This window comes from Aquarana catesbeiana, linkage group LG04, assembly GCF_042186555.1.
Source record: "Aquarana catesbeiana isolate 2022-GZ linkage group LG04, ASM4218655v1, whole genome shotgun sequence".
NCBI lineage: Eukaryota > Metazoa > Chordata > Amphibia > Anura > Ranidae > Aquarana > Aquarana catesbeiana.
The window spans coordinates 559,828,663-559,846,146 of NC_133327.1; the positions used below are offsets into that span (position 1 = coordinate 559,828,663).

At 39.9% G+C, this 17,484-nt stretch overlaps 1 protein-coding gene across 1 annotated transcript in view; it reads right to left on the bottom strand.

Annotated features, from left to right (window-relative positions):
- Positions 1–17,484, bottom strand: part of IGF2R (insulin like growth factor 2 receptor) — a 261,523-nt gene that overhangs the window by 133,666 nt on the left and 110,373 nt on the right. The window contains exons 10-16 of the mRNA XM_073627997.1: positions 14,469–14,572; positions 11,562–11,723; positions 8,219–8,359; positions 7,990–8,133; positions 4,041–4,172; positions 1,146–1,293; positions 855–1,032 (exon numbers count right to left, since the gene is read on the bottom strand). Of these exons, the coding sequence (XP_073484098.1) occupies positions 855–1,032; positions 1,146–1,293; positions 4,041–4,172; positions 7,990–8,133; positions 8,219–8,359; positions 11,562–11,723; positions 14,469–14,572 (1,009 nt within the window). The remainder of the gene's footprint in view (positions 1–854; positions 1,033–1,145; positions 1,294–4,040; positions 4,173–7,989; positions 8,134–8,218; positions 8,360–11,561; positions 11,724–14,468; positions 14,573–17,484) is intronic.

Consider the following 17,484-nt stretch of genomic DNA (forward strand, 5'->3'; position numbering starts at 1 on the left):
GTCAGTCTAATGCTGTAAATTTTATTACAGAATAAAGTACAGCCCCTCTCGTTCACTGTACATCCAGCAAAATAAATGCAGCCCATTCACACCTAACGCATTTGGCTGCATTTTTTACTGCACTCTAACTGCATAGACAGTCCACAATCAATGTGACCCTATGGGCATAGTTCACATTATTGCAATGTAGTTAAAAAAAAAGTAGAGCATGCTGCATTTTTCCGCACCACAAAAATGCATGCAAAGGCACTGCAACGCATCACACTGCACATAGAAGCCCAGGGAAAAAAAAGAAAGAAGTGACCTCACATGACAAAGGCAGATAGAAAAACATACGTCAACTGCATGTAAATGAACATAATGCACAGCAAATATATGCATACGTGCAAGAAAAAAAACATGCAATAGGTGTGCAGTTTCTAGTGTGAATAGGCCCTTACTAAACTGTGCTACTGGGGATAGAGATATGGCTGTAATACCGGAATTAAGACTATTTTGTCAGAATTCTAAATCTTCTAGTAGGTAGTTCACAAATGTGCATTTGTCTGGAATCTGATTTAAGCAACCTCATTTAAAAAATTAATTCATGTTTTGTATGTTACGTTGGTATCCTAAAACACATTAATAATTTTAACATCTTAAAATTATTTGAGAATGTAATTGTAACACAGAGCTTGGCAAATAAGGTGCTAAAAAGCACCTGGGGATATTTTCAAGCACTAATAATGTACACGTAATGTATATATTCAGTTCCAGAAAAAAAAAAAAAAAAAAGAAGAAGAAAAACACTGTACTGGCACGCAGTAAAATACATCAAAATGCACCAGACCCCAGTAAATTATGAGTATTATTACCTGATATTCTGGCTGACCAATATCTGCATCTCTATCACACAAGAAAGTAAAACGCGATGAGCGAGGGGTTTTCTTATCATCGTTGTAGGGTGTTCCTCCTGTGTAGCTTAGCTGGATCATTCCATCATAGTATAAAAGTTTAGAACTTCCTACACCAATATTCCAATGACCATTCTTACTAAAAAAGAAAAAAAAAAAGAAGAAAAAAATAAAAAAGATACACACATTACTCGTAACCAATACTACTTTTATACACGCAGTAAAAAGCATGAAAATTTTAAAATAGCTTACGATTTTGTCACTTGACATGCTCCTGAGCCAGGGTCACAGGGTTCTTGTGTTACATTGCTGCATACATTTAAATAAAAGTCATACTGGTCAGCGGCAACACTGTAACTTTCAGTTTTCTTGGTTAGTGGTGACAGATCAAAGTAAAAACCTGAAAATAAAAATAGAAGGAAAAAAAAAGGGATTTAAAAAAAAAATATAAAACTATTAAACTATTTTATGTAGAATATATATATAGAAAGCAGCATTTACTGTACAATATTAGCAAAGAATCCTTTATTGTAAAGGCTTTACACCTTTTGGCCAGCAATGCCATCAATTATAGTGATGAGCAAAAAAGAAAAGTTGAATCCAATGAAATTTGACAATTATTTAAAATAAAGCTTTTTTTCTTTTTTTCTTGTGTTAAAGCTTTGTGAATGCCTTTTTTTTTATTATTGTGAAGATAGATGTAATCCTGATCCAAGTTATAATGTCCAGTGTGTCACACACTTTAAACAAGCATGCTGGCTTTTTTTTTTTTTACTTCACTGGTTATGCTTGTTCTAGGTCAGTGACTGACCAACTAGTATAGCTACAATCAAAATGACAGCTTCAGAGCTTGCCCTTTTAAAAACCAATGCAGTAAAGCAAAATGGCAGTTCCCATATTTCTGTCTTTGCATTTTCAGTTTAAAGGGTATTAGTGTTCAGCAACAACAAATCTAAAAATTATAAAACAAAAATTATTGCAAAAGGGAAAAAATAAATTGTTAAAACCTGTAAAAGAATATAAAAGGTCACCATGATCCTTCTGGAGATGAGACTTGAATTGATATTAAACACTTTTTTTTTTTTTTTTAACATACGTGTTCTACTTACCTGCTCTGTGCAGTGGTCTTGCACAGAGCAACCCCGATCCGCCTCTTCTAGGGTCCCTCGTCGGCGCTCCTGACCCCTCCCTGCAGCCGAGTGCCCCCAGAGCAAGCAGCTTGCAATGGGGCACTCAAGCAGGCTCATTACCAAGCCGTGGCTCTGCGTGTATTTACACACAGAGCCACAGCTTGGCCCCACCTACTCTCTCTCCTCAATGGCTTGCTGGCTGTGATTGGCAGCTGCTGTCTCAGCCATTGAGGTTTTTTTTTTACCTTCATGCATATTTTATGCATAAAGGTAAAAAACCACCTTTTTCTTTGTTTTTGTTTTTTTTTGTTTCTTTATATGCGTCACTAGAAATGTAAATTTTGAAGCTCGGGAAAAAAAACCTGTTTTTTTCCTTTTTTTGGGGGGAAAAAACTGAAATTTTTGGAGAAATTGAAAAAAATGCTACTTTTTGTCTTTTTAAGATTGAAAGTCATTGTTACTTTAGGAACATAAAATATGACTATGGACAATTTGACTTGGCATAAAATTATCACAACTAGCATATTAAAAATATAGTGTAGCCAAACAAATCACAAACAGAATTTACTTTTTTATAATATTTATTTGTAACAAAGGGAGCAACAATCTCCTGTACTGCTTACTAGTTTATGTGGAACAGCCAAAAAGCCTCCACAAAACAATTTTCAAAACCAAAAGTAAAAATGTTTCATATCTCCTCTCCACAGTATTAAATAAAAATAAAAACCCCATTCTCATAAAACAAATTGAAGATGGGGGAAGTGAAGAGAGTGGGACTAAGTTTCAATGGACATTTAATCAGAATCATTTTCTGAGCTGAAATTGTCAGTATCCGTCTCTGCTTCTGCAGCTACTCTTTTTTGTTCGTCATCACAATCAGGAACTTCTAAAAACTTAAGGTGAACACCCTGTCTTAAAATATTTTATTCATCATGTTAAAAAAAAATATTCCACAATTTTTTTTTCTTTTTTCAATTTTTTCAATTTTTTGGAAAAAATCAAAAAGCCTTCAGTAAAAAAAAAAAAAAAAAAAAAAAAACGGAAAAAATAAAATATTTTTCTTCTGAATTTTTCCGTTTTTTTTCCGGGCCTTCACATCTCTATGCATCACCCTTCTATGTGCTCCTTGCTGCAAAGGCAACTTACAGGCTAGGGGGGTGGCCATTTGTTTGTTTCACACAGGCATCAGTTTGTATAACAGCAGTGTCAACAGCAAGCTATGACAAAGCATTTGCAGAGCTTTCCGCAAGCTTTGTTGAACATTTTAAAAGTACCATTTACTGTATCTCCAGTTTGTGAATGTTGAACACAGAACTTAATGGGTGTGCAGATTGCCACTTTAAACAAGCTGCTAGCAGGCTTCAGCACTACTTGAAGCTATAACATTTCCCAACAGGAGCTGAAGGCTTGGAAAAGCAGCTCAAAACTCTGCAAAAGCTTGCTGAAAGTTTTAGAAAAGCTTGCTGGTCACACTGCTCTTATACAAGCTCAAGCCTAGAAACAGGCCAAAAGGGAAGCAATTCAGCCTCTTCATCTCTCCCTAGACATAACAAGCATTTGTGTGGGGTCCCTGCAGGGTTTCTTTCCCTGCTTCCGGCCAGGTATCGGGCTTTATTAAAACTTTGTGACACAAAATGAAAGTTCCTGTGCAGCTGATCTGGTGGCTTCAAGTAGATTTATGGTACTTATTTTTTATTAATAATTTATTACTGGTATTTATATAGCACCAACAATTTATGCAGTGCTTTGTACATATTTATTTTTTTTTTGGCTAGAACCATAAAAAAAAAAAAAAAAAAAAAAAAAAAAAAAAAAACTTAAAAAATTACTTTTTAGATTTGAAATATGGTTTATTAATATTCCGTGCTATGCTTTATGCTCCAGAAGGTGGAGCTTTAGACTAGGCTAAATGAATGTGTTCCACAATAATGAAGGTGTTTCAAAACTTTTACAAGCTGCTTATGAAACAAAATCATGTGTGCAGAGAAAACAAGGAACTAATGTTGCATAAACTCACCAACATGAGGATCAGACACTCTGCAATTATCTCCCTCTGTTTTGGATAGGACACAGGCTGCAGCAGTGTTCCACTCGAACTCATACAGGCAGTCATCTGAATGCTTCAGTATAGGGGGACTTTCAAGGTTTCCTGAAAATAACACAGATGCTGTCACTAAACCCACATGATTAAAAAAAAACAACAAAAAAACATATCTATAAATGGTGTATTACATGCTGTTCATACTCAGTCACTATGAGATTCATTTTCTGTATCCTGTAAAAAAAAAACCTAGTTGACCTTGCTGCTCTATAGCTCCCCTTTCTGTTCATGTCTCTAATTCAGTTAGGGATTTTGCAGTTGTGGTATCAGCTCTGCACATGCTCAGTTTTCAGTGAGTTTCTATGCTGAGCATTTTCTCTCCATCACATCTAAGCAGCCCATGTGACACATGTGGGTTATACAAAGTGGTAAATAACTGCTCACTCCCTCCCTCCTCCTCCATGCCCACTTATCAGCTAAACACAATGGGGGTGGGATAGAGCATGTAGATTACTGGAGGCTTCACCTCTCTCATTCTAAAACATAGGCTGGAGGGATGTGACACTGCCTGTGACTGACAGAAATCCACCCACACCATATCATTTCCACAAAATAATAAAGATTTGATTTCTAATATATATTTGTATGCCAACTTAAAATCTTTCATTGATATTAATTATTTATTTTTACTCTGTATTCCAAAGGCTGTTTTTTATTTTTTTATTTTTTTAACAGGTGACCAGCATCAGAGGACTAGAAGTTCCTCCTGCTTATGTTTCCCTGCAGACAGGCTGGGAAAGATCTGTGTCATGTGACAGCTGTATATCGATTAGGAAAAAGTTACTTAGATTTTCTTTTTTCTTTTTTTAAAATAATTATAGTGCCATCATCCACATACAGAAATAGAAGGGACAATATAAATTAAACAGTGTGTGTTTAGTATCACTTTAACTTAAGGCCTCATGCACAGAGAGTTTTAGATAAAAATGCCGCTTATACTGGCATTTATCGTTTCTTTACGCTTGTAAAAGCACCTCAATGTTAGCTTTTGTGGTCATGCACGTTGAGGAGTAACAAGTACAAGAGCGTTTTTTTTCTGCAATAGGTCTCAATTTAGCATCTAGTAATAGACTTGATAATGTGTAAATACAGTATATGAGCTAGCATAGTAAGTGGTAAATAATTTCAACATCTATACACAGGTACTCAGAGGGTCTGATAACCCTTTTTGGTTTGGTCAGCTTCTTTTTCAGCTCAATGAATATTTGCTTGTTGTTTATGAATAATAATGTAATAACTAATGACAGTTCTGTGGTTGGATATGATGAGCTTGACTGGCTGCGGTCTAGTGTCTGTAGGCACTTTTATAAGGATTCATTCACATACAGCTTAAGAAAAACACTGCTTATACAGGCGCTCAGCATTTTTTAAATGCTTGTAAAACCACCTCTACCTTAGCCTATGTAGCTATAAATTATAATTCTTTCCAGTAGAATGGATTTACCATCAAGCACCATGCACACATAAATGTTTGTGTGTGAATATATATATATATATATATATATATATATATATATATATATATATATATATATATATATATATATATATATATATATATATATATATATATACACACACATACATACATATATATTTATTTTCCAGTAGGTAAAGATTTCCTTTCACCTGCTGTCCCAGAGGCACAGAAGGAAGAGGAGATCTCTCAAAAGCAATGGGGTACCCCTTATTTGATATCCCCCTCCCCCCAGTGGAAGATTCCCTGCTCACCTCCTCTTCCTGTGAACGCAGAAATTTTGCTTCAGTAGGGAGGGAGAAACTCCCCGGTGATAATCCATTAGGGCGCCCGGGCACCACCCCCTCTCTCCAGGCCACCCCCTATATTCAATGGATAGATTCACGCATAGCATGAATCTATACATGGCCGCTGTGGCCACCCCCTATTCATGCGTCCGGCCCATTTCAGGGCACCGGGCGCATGAATTACAGCGGCCAGGGTTTTGTTTTTTTAAGCACCCAATTAGAGCCAGAGGCTCCAATAGGCTTCAAAATAGGGTGGGCTCGGGTCGCAGAGGATGCATCCGGAGGCCACCCAGGTGTGTTGCAACAGCGAATGAATATTCGCTGTTGCAACACTGATCCTCCTCCCGGACAATCAGGAAGCAGGTCTGACACACGTCACCCAATTGGCTGAAGGGACAGGTGATCCTATTGGACACCTAGGAGGAGGGGAGGAGACGCATAGCGGAAGCAAGGAGGAAAAGAGCTGCTGCCCGATCCCCGCTGATGCCTGGATGCCTAATCCACGCTCCTCGGATGTCTGATCCCTGCCGCAGCTCCTCAGATGCCCGCCGTCTAGATGGGGTAATCGCTGATGGACCGACTGTTGGACAGCAGGTGGGGGGTAGTTCAGTCGGTTTTTCGCCAGCTCGCGCCCGCCGCCCCCCCCCCCTCAAAAAAACAAAAAAAAAAAAAACACCAGCCGCCACTGGCAATGAATCCAACAGCAATACAAGCCTACAAACAGCAATCACCCCAACCTATAACTGCTTTTTTCTTTTTTTCAGCAAGGAGCACATGGAAGGGCGACACATGTCAAAAAACAACAAAGACAAAATTCCCAGCTCACTGACCAACCAGCCTGCAACAACCCGAATTGTCCTAACAGGTCACGTTAAAACCAGGGGTCTAGTTTTCACATATTTGCATTCACAGCACCCCAGTGTACTGTAGTCTTAACTCTATACATTTTGAGAGCCTCCAAAAGAGAGCCTGCAGTACACTAGGGCGCCGTGAAGTGGCCCTGCAGCTTATGCATATATTTGCAAATGTGTGCAAACTAAAACTCCTGGTTTCAACATGAACTGCTAGATAGGACAATTCTGTTTGTTGCAGGCTGGTTGGTAGGGGAGCTGGGAATTTTTCTTTGTTTTCTAAACAATACAATCCTGGCAGAGGTTTCTAACCCTAACCACATTCTATCCAAATATTAAAGAAGAAGAAAAAAAAAAAAAAAAAAACAGTTTTAGGTCTAATTATCACCACAGCGACAGCAACTGATATTTCCATGGTCTAGGCACAGGTCTAGGTACAGCTTTGGTTTAAAAGAAAACCTAGTAAAACACGCTCTTTCCCACCCATTCCAGTGATGTTTTCTGTGAGGCCCTGCCTGATGCCAGCAAAGAAAACATCCCCTGCGTGTGATCTTCTTACCAAGCATGTGCACCACAGTATCATTTATTCACATGGGTGAGCTGTACTTATGCCAGCCTTCAGCCATCCAGCGTAATATGGCTCACCCATAGGAATGAATGGAGCATGTGACATGCACAGTAAAAAATAAAAAAAAATAAAAAGAGAGACACAGGTTTGTTTTACTAACGCCTAGTACACACAATGAGGAATCGGACGAAAAATAATATTTTCAGAGCGCTCGTACGATAATCTGATCGTCTGTACACAGCTTTTGAGAGCAGATCACTACAGTTAATATGAAATTATCTGAAAGGACAAACAAAAAAAAAAAAAATTTCGTACCATTCCAGAACAAACGATTGATTTTCGTTTTAATCAGTACAGTATTGTCCGAAAAAAATCCAAGCAAGCTCGGAAATGAAAGAATACATTACAATATAACACGTTACATCACTTGTTACATCACTTCCGAAGTTGTATTTTGTACGAAAATTTTTTTTTTGGGGGGGGGGGGGGGGGGGGGAATCATCATTCCTCTGATATTCTCATTGTGTGTACACCGATACATATAAATAAGCTGCTTTACATCAATTTTAATGGTTTTAAACGTATATCTAAAAAATTATTACTAATCAGTCTCAACTTTCCCTTTAAACTTTACTAGTTATGTATTTAAGAGATAGAATAAAGTACAGAGGATACAAGATACCTGGACTGCATATAAGCACGATATTGGTTTGAATTCTCTTTTTTTCTGCACACACTGAACCCTCTGTGTATTCAAGTACAATGTGATCGCCAACCAACTTTGGAGGGGACAAAAACTTCCCTAAATTCTTGTTTTTGCCGGAATCTGTAAGAAAATAAGAAATAAAGTATAATACCCCAAAAAAATAAGCACATAGCTGGCATATAGTATTACAATTCCCATTTCTTACCCACTGCACAAATTGCAGCATCCTCCTCACAGCCCACAGCACCTCCTCTCTGTAAGACCTCATGGCACACATTAATATAAAAACGATTCTTGTCATCAGGGTTAGTGTTCAAAGCCTCCCAATTCTGAGCTGTGCTGGACTCTGAAAGAATTCACAAATTTAAAGGAAATGTAATATACTATTTGCAGTTAAAACATTCTAAATATTTCAGTGTTAGTGCTTTAAAAATTACTGCAAGGTGAACAACATTGTACATGCCTTTTTGTTATCAAAGCGTCATTAAACCCACATAAAAAAAAAAAAAAAAAACTATCAATAAATGCTGTATTACATGCTGTTCATACTCACTCAGGCATTTTGAGATTCTTTTTCTGTATTCTGCAAAAAAACTTGGCTGATCCTGCTGTTCTCTATCTCCCCCTTCTGTCCATGTGCCCAATTCAGCTAAGGATTTTGCAGCTGTGGTGGCAACTCTGCACATGCTCAGTTTTCAGTGAGTTTCTTTTTATCCGGAGCATTTCCTCCCTATCACATCTGAGCAGCCCATGCGACTATAAAGTCACACATATGAGTGTATACACAGTGGTAAATGACAGCCCACTACCCCCCTCCTCCTGTATGTCCACTAACCAGCTAAACACAATGGGGCGTTGGGATATTACATGTAGATTAGTGAAGGCTATGCCTGCCTCTTATTCTAAGACAGAGGCTGGAGGGTTGTGACACAGCCTGTGACTGGCAGAAATCCACCCACACCAAGATATTTCAACAAAGTAATAAAGATTTGATTTTAAATATACATTTGTATGACAATTTAAAACAGTTTATTCATTCTAATTATTTTTACTCCGCATTCCAAATGCAGTTTTTTTTTCTATTTTGAACATGTGACCAGCAGCAGAGGATTAGAAGCTCCTTCTGCTTAGGTTTCCCTGCAGACAGGCTGGGAAAGATTTGGGTCATGTAACAGCTGTGTATCGATTAGGAAACACACTTAGGTTTTTTTAATTAAATTAACGACAGTACCATCATCCATATACAGAAATAAAAAAATAAAAAAACAAGGAGAGGGGCGCCTCTGAATAAATAGTAAACACTTTAAAGAAAAGCAATATCAACAATGTTGCACATAGGTGAGCTGGATACTGTCCAAGAGCAAGGGGGGTCAGGATGGATGATCAGGTTACGGTGAGATCCACTTCTCACTAGTGCAGCGGTTCTCAACCTGGGGGTCGCGACCCCCTGGGGTATATCTCCATAATAAAAAAAATGTTGTCTTGTCAGCTTTTCCTGTGTGTCTGACTTACCAGAAGTCACAGGTGTTCTTATATATATATACGTCGTATATATATATATATATATATATATATATATATATATATATATATACGTCCCAGTTGGTTCCTCAAAAGTAGTTATTCCGTGCCAGTGCTAGATACATGTTTGGAAGCTATACACTTTGTGTATCTAGCACTGGCACGGAATAACCACTTTTGAGGAATCAACCGCAACGTTTATATATAAATCAGTGGTGGGGGCGCAAACAAACTGAAACAATCAGAAAAAAACCCCCATTAAAACGCTGCAACTGTGCCATCAAATGCAGCCACTGTGCCCATCAATTGTCGCCACTGTGCCAGCAAACGCCGCCACTGTGCCATCAAATGCAGCCACTGTGCCCATCAATTGTCGCCACTGTGCCAGCAAACGCTTCCACTGTGCCATCAAACGCAGGAACTGTGCCCTTTAATTGTTGCCACTGTGCCAAACGCAGCCACTGTGCCCATTGTCGCCACTGTGCCAGCAAACGTCGCCACTGTGCCCATCAATTGTCGCCACTGTGCCTTCAAACACAGCCACTGTGCCCAACAATTGTCGCCACTGTGCCAGCAAATGCCGCCACTGTGCCATCAAACGCAGCCACTGTGCCAAGGGCAGCCACTGTGCCCATCAATTGTCGCCACTGTGCCAGCAAACGTTGCCACTGTGCCAGCAAACGTTGCCACTGTGCCATCAAACGCAGCTACTGTGCCATCAAATGCAGCCACTGACCCCTTTAATTGTTGCCACTGTGCCAAACGCAGCCACTGTGCCCATAAATTGTCGCCATGGTGCCAGCAAACGTTGCCACCTGTGCCATCAAACGCAGCCACTGTGCCCTTTAATTGTTACCACTGTGCCAAACGCAGCCACTGTGCCAGCAAACGTCCCACTGTGCAGCCACTGTGCCCATCAATTGTTGCCACTGTGCCAGCAAACGCCGCCACTGTGCCAGCAAACGCGACCAGCAAAAATAATTTTACTGTTAGGGGTCCCCACAACTTGGGAAATTTTATCAAGGGGTCACGGCACTAGGAAGGTTGAGAACCACTGCACTAGTGTGATAGGAGTCCTGCTGGAACACCAGGTATCCAGGGAGGGGTTGAAGTGGTGAGTTGTCAGAGCCAAAGCGCTCAGTACTGCTATTCCTTGCTTGTCCTCGTTATTCACCACTGCAAGATGGGAGACAGCCGCACGGTGTCAGGTCTCATCCAGAGCGATGCTTGGAAGGCACGTGGCGGGGCTGTGACGTCACTAATATGCAACGCGTTTCCGAGCTTTCATAAGCCACAGCCCCGGTGCCGCCATGTGCCTGCCCAGCCTCACTCTGGATGAGACCTGACAGTATCCAGCTCACCTATGTGCAACATTGCGTTCTCTCATGTGAGTTAATATTGCTTTTCTTAAATTAAAGTGTTTACTATTAATTCAGACGCGCACCTCTCCTTGTTTTCTTCCCAGCTCTACAGGATTTCTGGCTTCTGGTCTACGTTGGTGGCAGCCCTGACTTGCAGACCTATTACTAGGTACTAGTGTGTTGCGCCTTTTACTGGTATTTATATACAAAAAAAAAAAAGTGACAATGTAAATTAGACAGTGTGTGTGTTTAGTATCACTTTAAATGTAAATATTTGCACATTTGTCACTACAGGTCGCTATCCCTACCATCATTCTGGTGGTGACAATATATCACCTACGTAGGAAATACATTAAAATATAGAAGTCACATGCACCATGAGTAGTACAAACAGATCTCTCTCTCTCTCTCTCTCTCTCTCTCTATACATATATATACATATATACACAGCCAACAGCAGGCTTTAACCATCTGTCGGCTGAATACGGGTCACAGAAGTGCACTCTTGTGACCCACATGAGAAGTAGGGCCAAAAGAACTTTGGTCATACTTACCCTTTAATGCCAAAGAAATTTGTGGAGTGGTTCCCAGAATTTCTAGAAAAAAAGGTCAGGATTGGCAGCCTATGAATGTCTCTTATGGCAGATTTACTTTAAAGATACTTACCAGGACTGCGAATTAAATCAAACAGGTTATAGTGCTTTTTTTTGCTTTCAACATGACACAGGTCCTCTTTCTTCTTAAGACAAGCATATTTGGTCTCCCAAGAAAAGAAATAAGTGCAATCAGCTTCACCATCAAATTCTGGCACTCCTTTCCCATCATTCTCTAAAACAAGACAATAAATTGTACAATACATTAATATACATGCTGCATTAAAGTCTTAAACAATGGAGGATGTAAAGAAAGAGAAACAGAGAAAGGATTCATGTTTGGAACAAGGAAATTCCAAGCCTTACTAAAACAGACACATAAAAACGTACCAAGATATTGATAAATGCCAATAAAGTCTCATTCTCAAAAATATTTGTAAAAAAAAAAATAAATAAATAAAAAAAAAAAAAAAAAAAAAAGCAAACCTGTCATGAATCTGGTTAATGCAAACTGAGCATGCAATGAAACAATAATCAGGAATTAGGATTAGAGATATTCGTGAAATCAGCATGCCAAGAGATAAAATACTAAAGCTATAGGCTGATCTCTACTTTTCCCTTAAAAACGTGGGGGGTGGCGGGGGGATTAGATAATTGACTAATAAAAACATTGTCCCCTTATGGTAAAGGGTCGGTCCACCTGGAAGTGGTATTAGAGGTGTTATAAGGGTTTCCATAAGAAGGAAAGTGATGACTCCACATAGTGGCAGTTTCAGGTGTGCAGATCTGGGAACTCAAGTGCAGATTTCTAAGATAATACAAGAAACTGTCAACATGTTCAAATCTCCAGCATTAAGTCTCATGCGTATAACTGTTTACAATGCAAATATACTCCTAGAGTAAAATTCCCAATGATTTTGTTCACTTCAGGAAGCAGCAGGTGGCATGTACAGCAGGCCAAAGAAGTGAATGGTTACATGCACAAATGACGTATTCCCTGAACATGGAAGTTCTGAGTACAGCTATTCACTTTTTTAGGATGCCACCCCAAGATTTTTACGCTAGAGCAACAATGCACTACTAACTGTTCATGTGCATGAGCCCAAAAAACGATTGAGTTTTTAAAGCGGAACTAAAGGCAAAAATATTTGCCTTCGTTCCAATGGTCCAACAAGAGCGAGATCCCTCACCAGCATCTTCTCCCCTGCTTGTTCTGGGTGCCAGTCTTCAGACCATCTTGATTGGCTGGCACAGAATGACATCACTCCTGCACATGCACAGGAGTGCAGTCATCCCAGTACACATGCAGTATGCCAGAATGTATACTGAGTTGTGCATGCACAGCTCAGTGAACATTCAACAGGGAGTTGCGGAAAGGCAGGTAAGTATTTTATTGCAGAAGATGCATGTTTTTTCTGCAATAAAGATCCTGCCTTTTCCTTATGTTTTTCAGCTTTAGTTCCACTTTAAGTGTAGCACCCTCTACCAATAGGTAGGTGCTAGTAATAGTTCTTTTTACTAGGAACTGTCAGCACAGGCAAATTTAGGCAGGCCTATGCTGCAAGCTAGACATGTCTGTTTTGATCTGGGGGCTGGGAGTGGTCAGAGTAGCAGTGGGTGTGGCCACCTTTGCTCTAGTTCTGAGGCGCCTCCCCTGCTTCCAGGGAGAATGTTCTGGAAGAGGGGCAGGCAGCTTGTGTGGGAGCCCTGACCAATCCTCAACTGGAATAGGCAGGGGGCGGGCCTCCTATATAAGTGGAGGTAACATGCCACTGGGGGGAGATGTTGGCTGAGTGGAGTGGAGGATGGAATACTAGGCAGCAGCAGGAGGGCACCCCCATCTGGGGGGTGGGGGTACCGATCACAGTTGGAGGCCGAGGGAGAGCTGTGAAGGAACTTTGCCTCTATATGTTATTGGCATTGTCTTTATCATCACACGGTGGCTGATAAAGAACTCCTGGAGCAGAGAGGCAGGTAAAGCTGTCGGAACGTATGGTCCGGTCAAGTTCTCCATCAAGGACTCAGGGCAGTGAAAGGTCGGTGAGTGTTACCACAGTGGAGAGCTGGATGTGCCAGGAAGTCTGTGACGGAACTGGAGTCCTGGATTAGAAGAGAGACTGTGGGGATATGTGTCAAATCGATGTGGCCTGAGGGCACAAGATTTGCAAGCTGGGCTGGCAACAGTAGTCCACCATCCAAGAGAATGCTTTTAAACTACTAGGCCTCCGGGGAGAGGTGCTGCAGGCCTCCGGCTTAGTAGCAGTGAGCAACCAGAGCCTACTTAAGGACTTGTTCAGAGCGGGTCCTTATTGCTTAGTAGAAGAGGATGTGACATTATTTCACTTCAGGATAAGTTTTTGGCAGGAGGAAAGATGTTCTGGGACCATCACTTTTACACGGTCAAGAGTGGCCTCCTCATTCTTTACACGGTAAAGGAATTAAGCAGAGGAGGAGCAACAGTCTGCATAGTGATGCACGAGAAAGGTAATATCAATCATAAATGCACATTATCTCTTCGGGCTCTAACTATGTGCTTATGTGTGTAATCTGTAAAATATGATGGCAATTGAAACATCCTATGGACATTCCATATACCCTTTTCCCCAAGTTGTACCCCCCAATAAACAAAACCAGCAAAAGACTGTTCATTGTCTCTGTAAGTGATGTATGGAGTCTGGCAGCGGGGTGAATTGGTGAATTGTCTGTTACTAGTGGCAATTACACTGCTACATAAGTTAACCATCTTCTTCTTCACTGTGGAACTTATTTGAACATTAGGCTCATTTCACAAAGCTAACACACCAGGGAAAGGATACTTATCTGCAAAATAGTGATCGTTATTTTCAAAGTCCAATTACATTTGAAGTTTACATTCACATGGCTATATCAATATAATTATTTTTGTGTTAGAGCTTTGCGAATAGAATGTGTCCCATACAGCCATCATTTTTAAATCAAATACGGTGAAAGTTCTCGTTACCTGCAGTTTCATTACATTCAAAATTAATCACTGTCATACGCTGGAAGCCAGTGCTACAGGTTTCTCCTCCAGGATACGTCAAAGTAATATCACCATCAGAAAATCTAAGGAAAGACATTAGAAAATTACTAAACACTTACATGTCAACATCTAGAAACATTGAAATGACAACATTTTTAAACAAGTCTATAGGTCAAAGGTGATATAACTCTGCTAGATGCCACATCCCTAATGGAAATATAGAACCACAGAAAATCCCCTATTGGTCGGACTTTTTAGGCACCAGAGTCACATAGTATATCAAACCTCAATTAATAAAGGCAATTTTTATTGTTCCATCACTGAATAAAAAAATACACTATACAATGAAGACTCACCCAAGCTCTACTGCTATATGGAAGTTGATTAGCAGAGTTGGTGCACTGGCTGTGTAGTTCGCTGCGAGTCCATAATAGAAGAAATTGCCGGCAACCCAAACTTATAAGAATTTTATTTGCCACAATAGCAGTGTACAATCCACATTTTTGTAACGCGTTTCTGTCGGACCCTTCCTCATATCACGCTGAAACGCTTAAGCATCATGTGGATTGTACAATGCTATTGTACCAAATAAAATTCTCATAAGAAGAAGCTTTGGGTTGCCGCCAATTTCTTCTACTATGGACTCATTCTATACAATGAATGACATGGTATGCACAACTATTGTTACACCAACTGTGCGTGATGTCAAAGATGCAAAGCGATTTCCTCTACTTAACACTGAGGCCTAGGAAGATTCGATCCTGCACCTCAAAAGGATAGTCCTGCGTAAGATGGCCGGCCAAAGTAAACCGATGTAAAGAGGGAGCCTCAAAGATTTAACATGGCTATGGTGAGAAGCTTCTCACCACTCTGGCTGAGCAATCTCACTGGGAGATACAACAAGTTTATCTCGTCCCATAGGCAGGACCACAGCCATGCTACATCTGAATATAGATGCACTGTTGTCTATAGAACAATGCACACAGCTGCAGAACCGAAAAACAAAATAGAAAATGTGATGCTTGAGAGCAGTTGTTTATGGCATTTATGCATCTATACCTGCGTATATTGCAACACTGGCACTGGCAATGAAGACGTTTACACATGTATACCCATATGCATTTGCTCAAGTCATTTACAAACATTTTAGGCCTTATTCTTTTTTTTTTTTCTATCAAATAATTTTTTATAGTTTTTTTTTCATAAAATAACACAATACAGAAGTAAAGAAAAAAAAAAAAAAATCACAATACATTTCCCCCAAAACCATCCCCAATCACACCTCCCCAAAAAAAAAAAAAAAAAAAAAGGCCTTATTCAGATGTCCATGACACAGCTGTAAAAAGTTTCCTGATCATTGGGGCAAAGAACAAAAAGTTCCTCCATAATGATGAGTAAATTGATCAATTTTTTTCATGTGTAAAAATGGTCATGTTCTTTTACTCAATGGTAATCATGTATACGCATGTGCTCTGAAGCTGATATTTTTATATTTTTGGTTACGGATCCCAATTAGTGCATGTTTACGCACCTGTGTGGATGTCTCTATTGAAAACAATGGAGCAGCGTTCAGATCCATGAATAAAAAATGGCTCTAATTGTGTTATTTTACAGCTGTGCCAGGCGACTTTGAAGCAACTTCAGGGAATGCCTGTGTAATCTTCCTGTAATGCCAAATCACATCATTTAAGAGGATCCAACTTGGCGGCAACTTCCATTTAAGTCTATGGGCACAAGTCGGATAGAAGTTGCCTTAAAGTGGAGATCCACCTAAAAGGGGAAGTTTTGCTTTAGGGACTCGTCCCCCGCTCCTCTTGAACAATTGGCACTTTTGAGGAGCGGGGAGGAGCAGGTACCAGATTTTGATAGGTATCTGCTTCCTACCTCTGTTCCAAGTGCAGCAGCGCTCGGAAACAGAAGTTCTCCTCACTCCCTCCCTCCTGCAGTCTTCCGGGACACAGACAGGTCCCAGAAGACTGCATCCACCACTCACCATGTGCACAGAGACTGGCGCATGCGCAGTAGGCACCCAGCTGTGAAGCCGCAAGCTGTCACAGCAGGGTGCCCTAAGTGAAGATGCCGGGGACCAAAGACAGCGAGTGAGACTGACTAGGGTGAGCACACCACTGGATCGTGCGACAGGTCTGCAGCTACAGTTTTTGTAACTGACTTATTTTTTTCACAGGTGGCTGGTACTTTGCTTTTAAGTAGTACAGGAACCTTTTCTAAAGTTGGAGCGACTTCAGTAATGCTAATTAAGATGGCTCTCATTGACTTAAATGGGATTTCACATGTCACGCGACTTGGGGTCAGATTCCAAGTCGCAGCAGTGTGAACTGAGCCTTACTCACCATCTTTCTGTCAACAAGATCCTGAGTATAATCATCAGTAAAAATTTTCCATCCATGTGCAACTGGCCTTAAAGTTGAAAAATAATAGACTTACTGGATGGATTGCCAGGTGAAAAATGAAAAAAAGCTTAAAAATAGAAAACTAAAGCAGCCGCCACAATCAAAGCATACCAAAAAAAACAAAAAGTTAAAACTGCAGCTTACCAATGTATAGGTTGGGTGGCTGCATTGGTTTTATTTTTTTTTTTTCACCTGATAATCTACCCAGGAAGTCTGTTGTTCAACTTACTTTTTTGTTTAATAATTGTTTAAGGAATTTTTAGAAAAGAAAGATAAGATAAACAAATAACATATTATAAACAATCTTATGAGCGAAATACAGAAGGTGCGTTGTGCACCTAATCTCAACATAACGCAACATTTAAAAAATTGCCACTGTAAGTGCATAAAAGGATGAATGGACAAATAAAGCCATAGACTAAACAGAGGCTTATAACTTATGTGAGCATAATAGACAATCAAGAAATAAGATTGCAACTAAATAGAGTAAGTAGTTGGAAAAAGAAAACAGAACGAGAGACAGATAGAAGGAACAAAATGAGGGAAAAGAAGATATGGAGGTAAGAATGGAAGAGAGGTTAAAG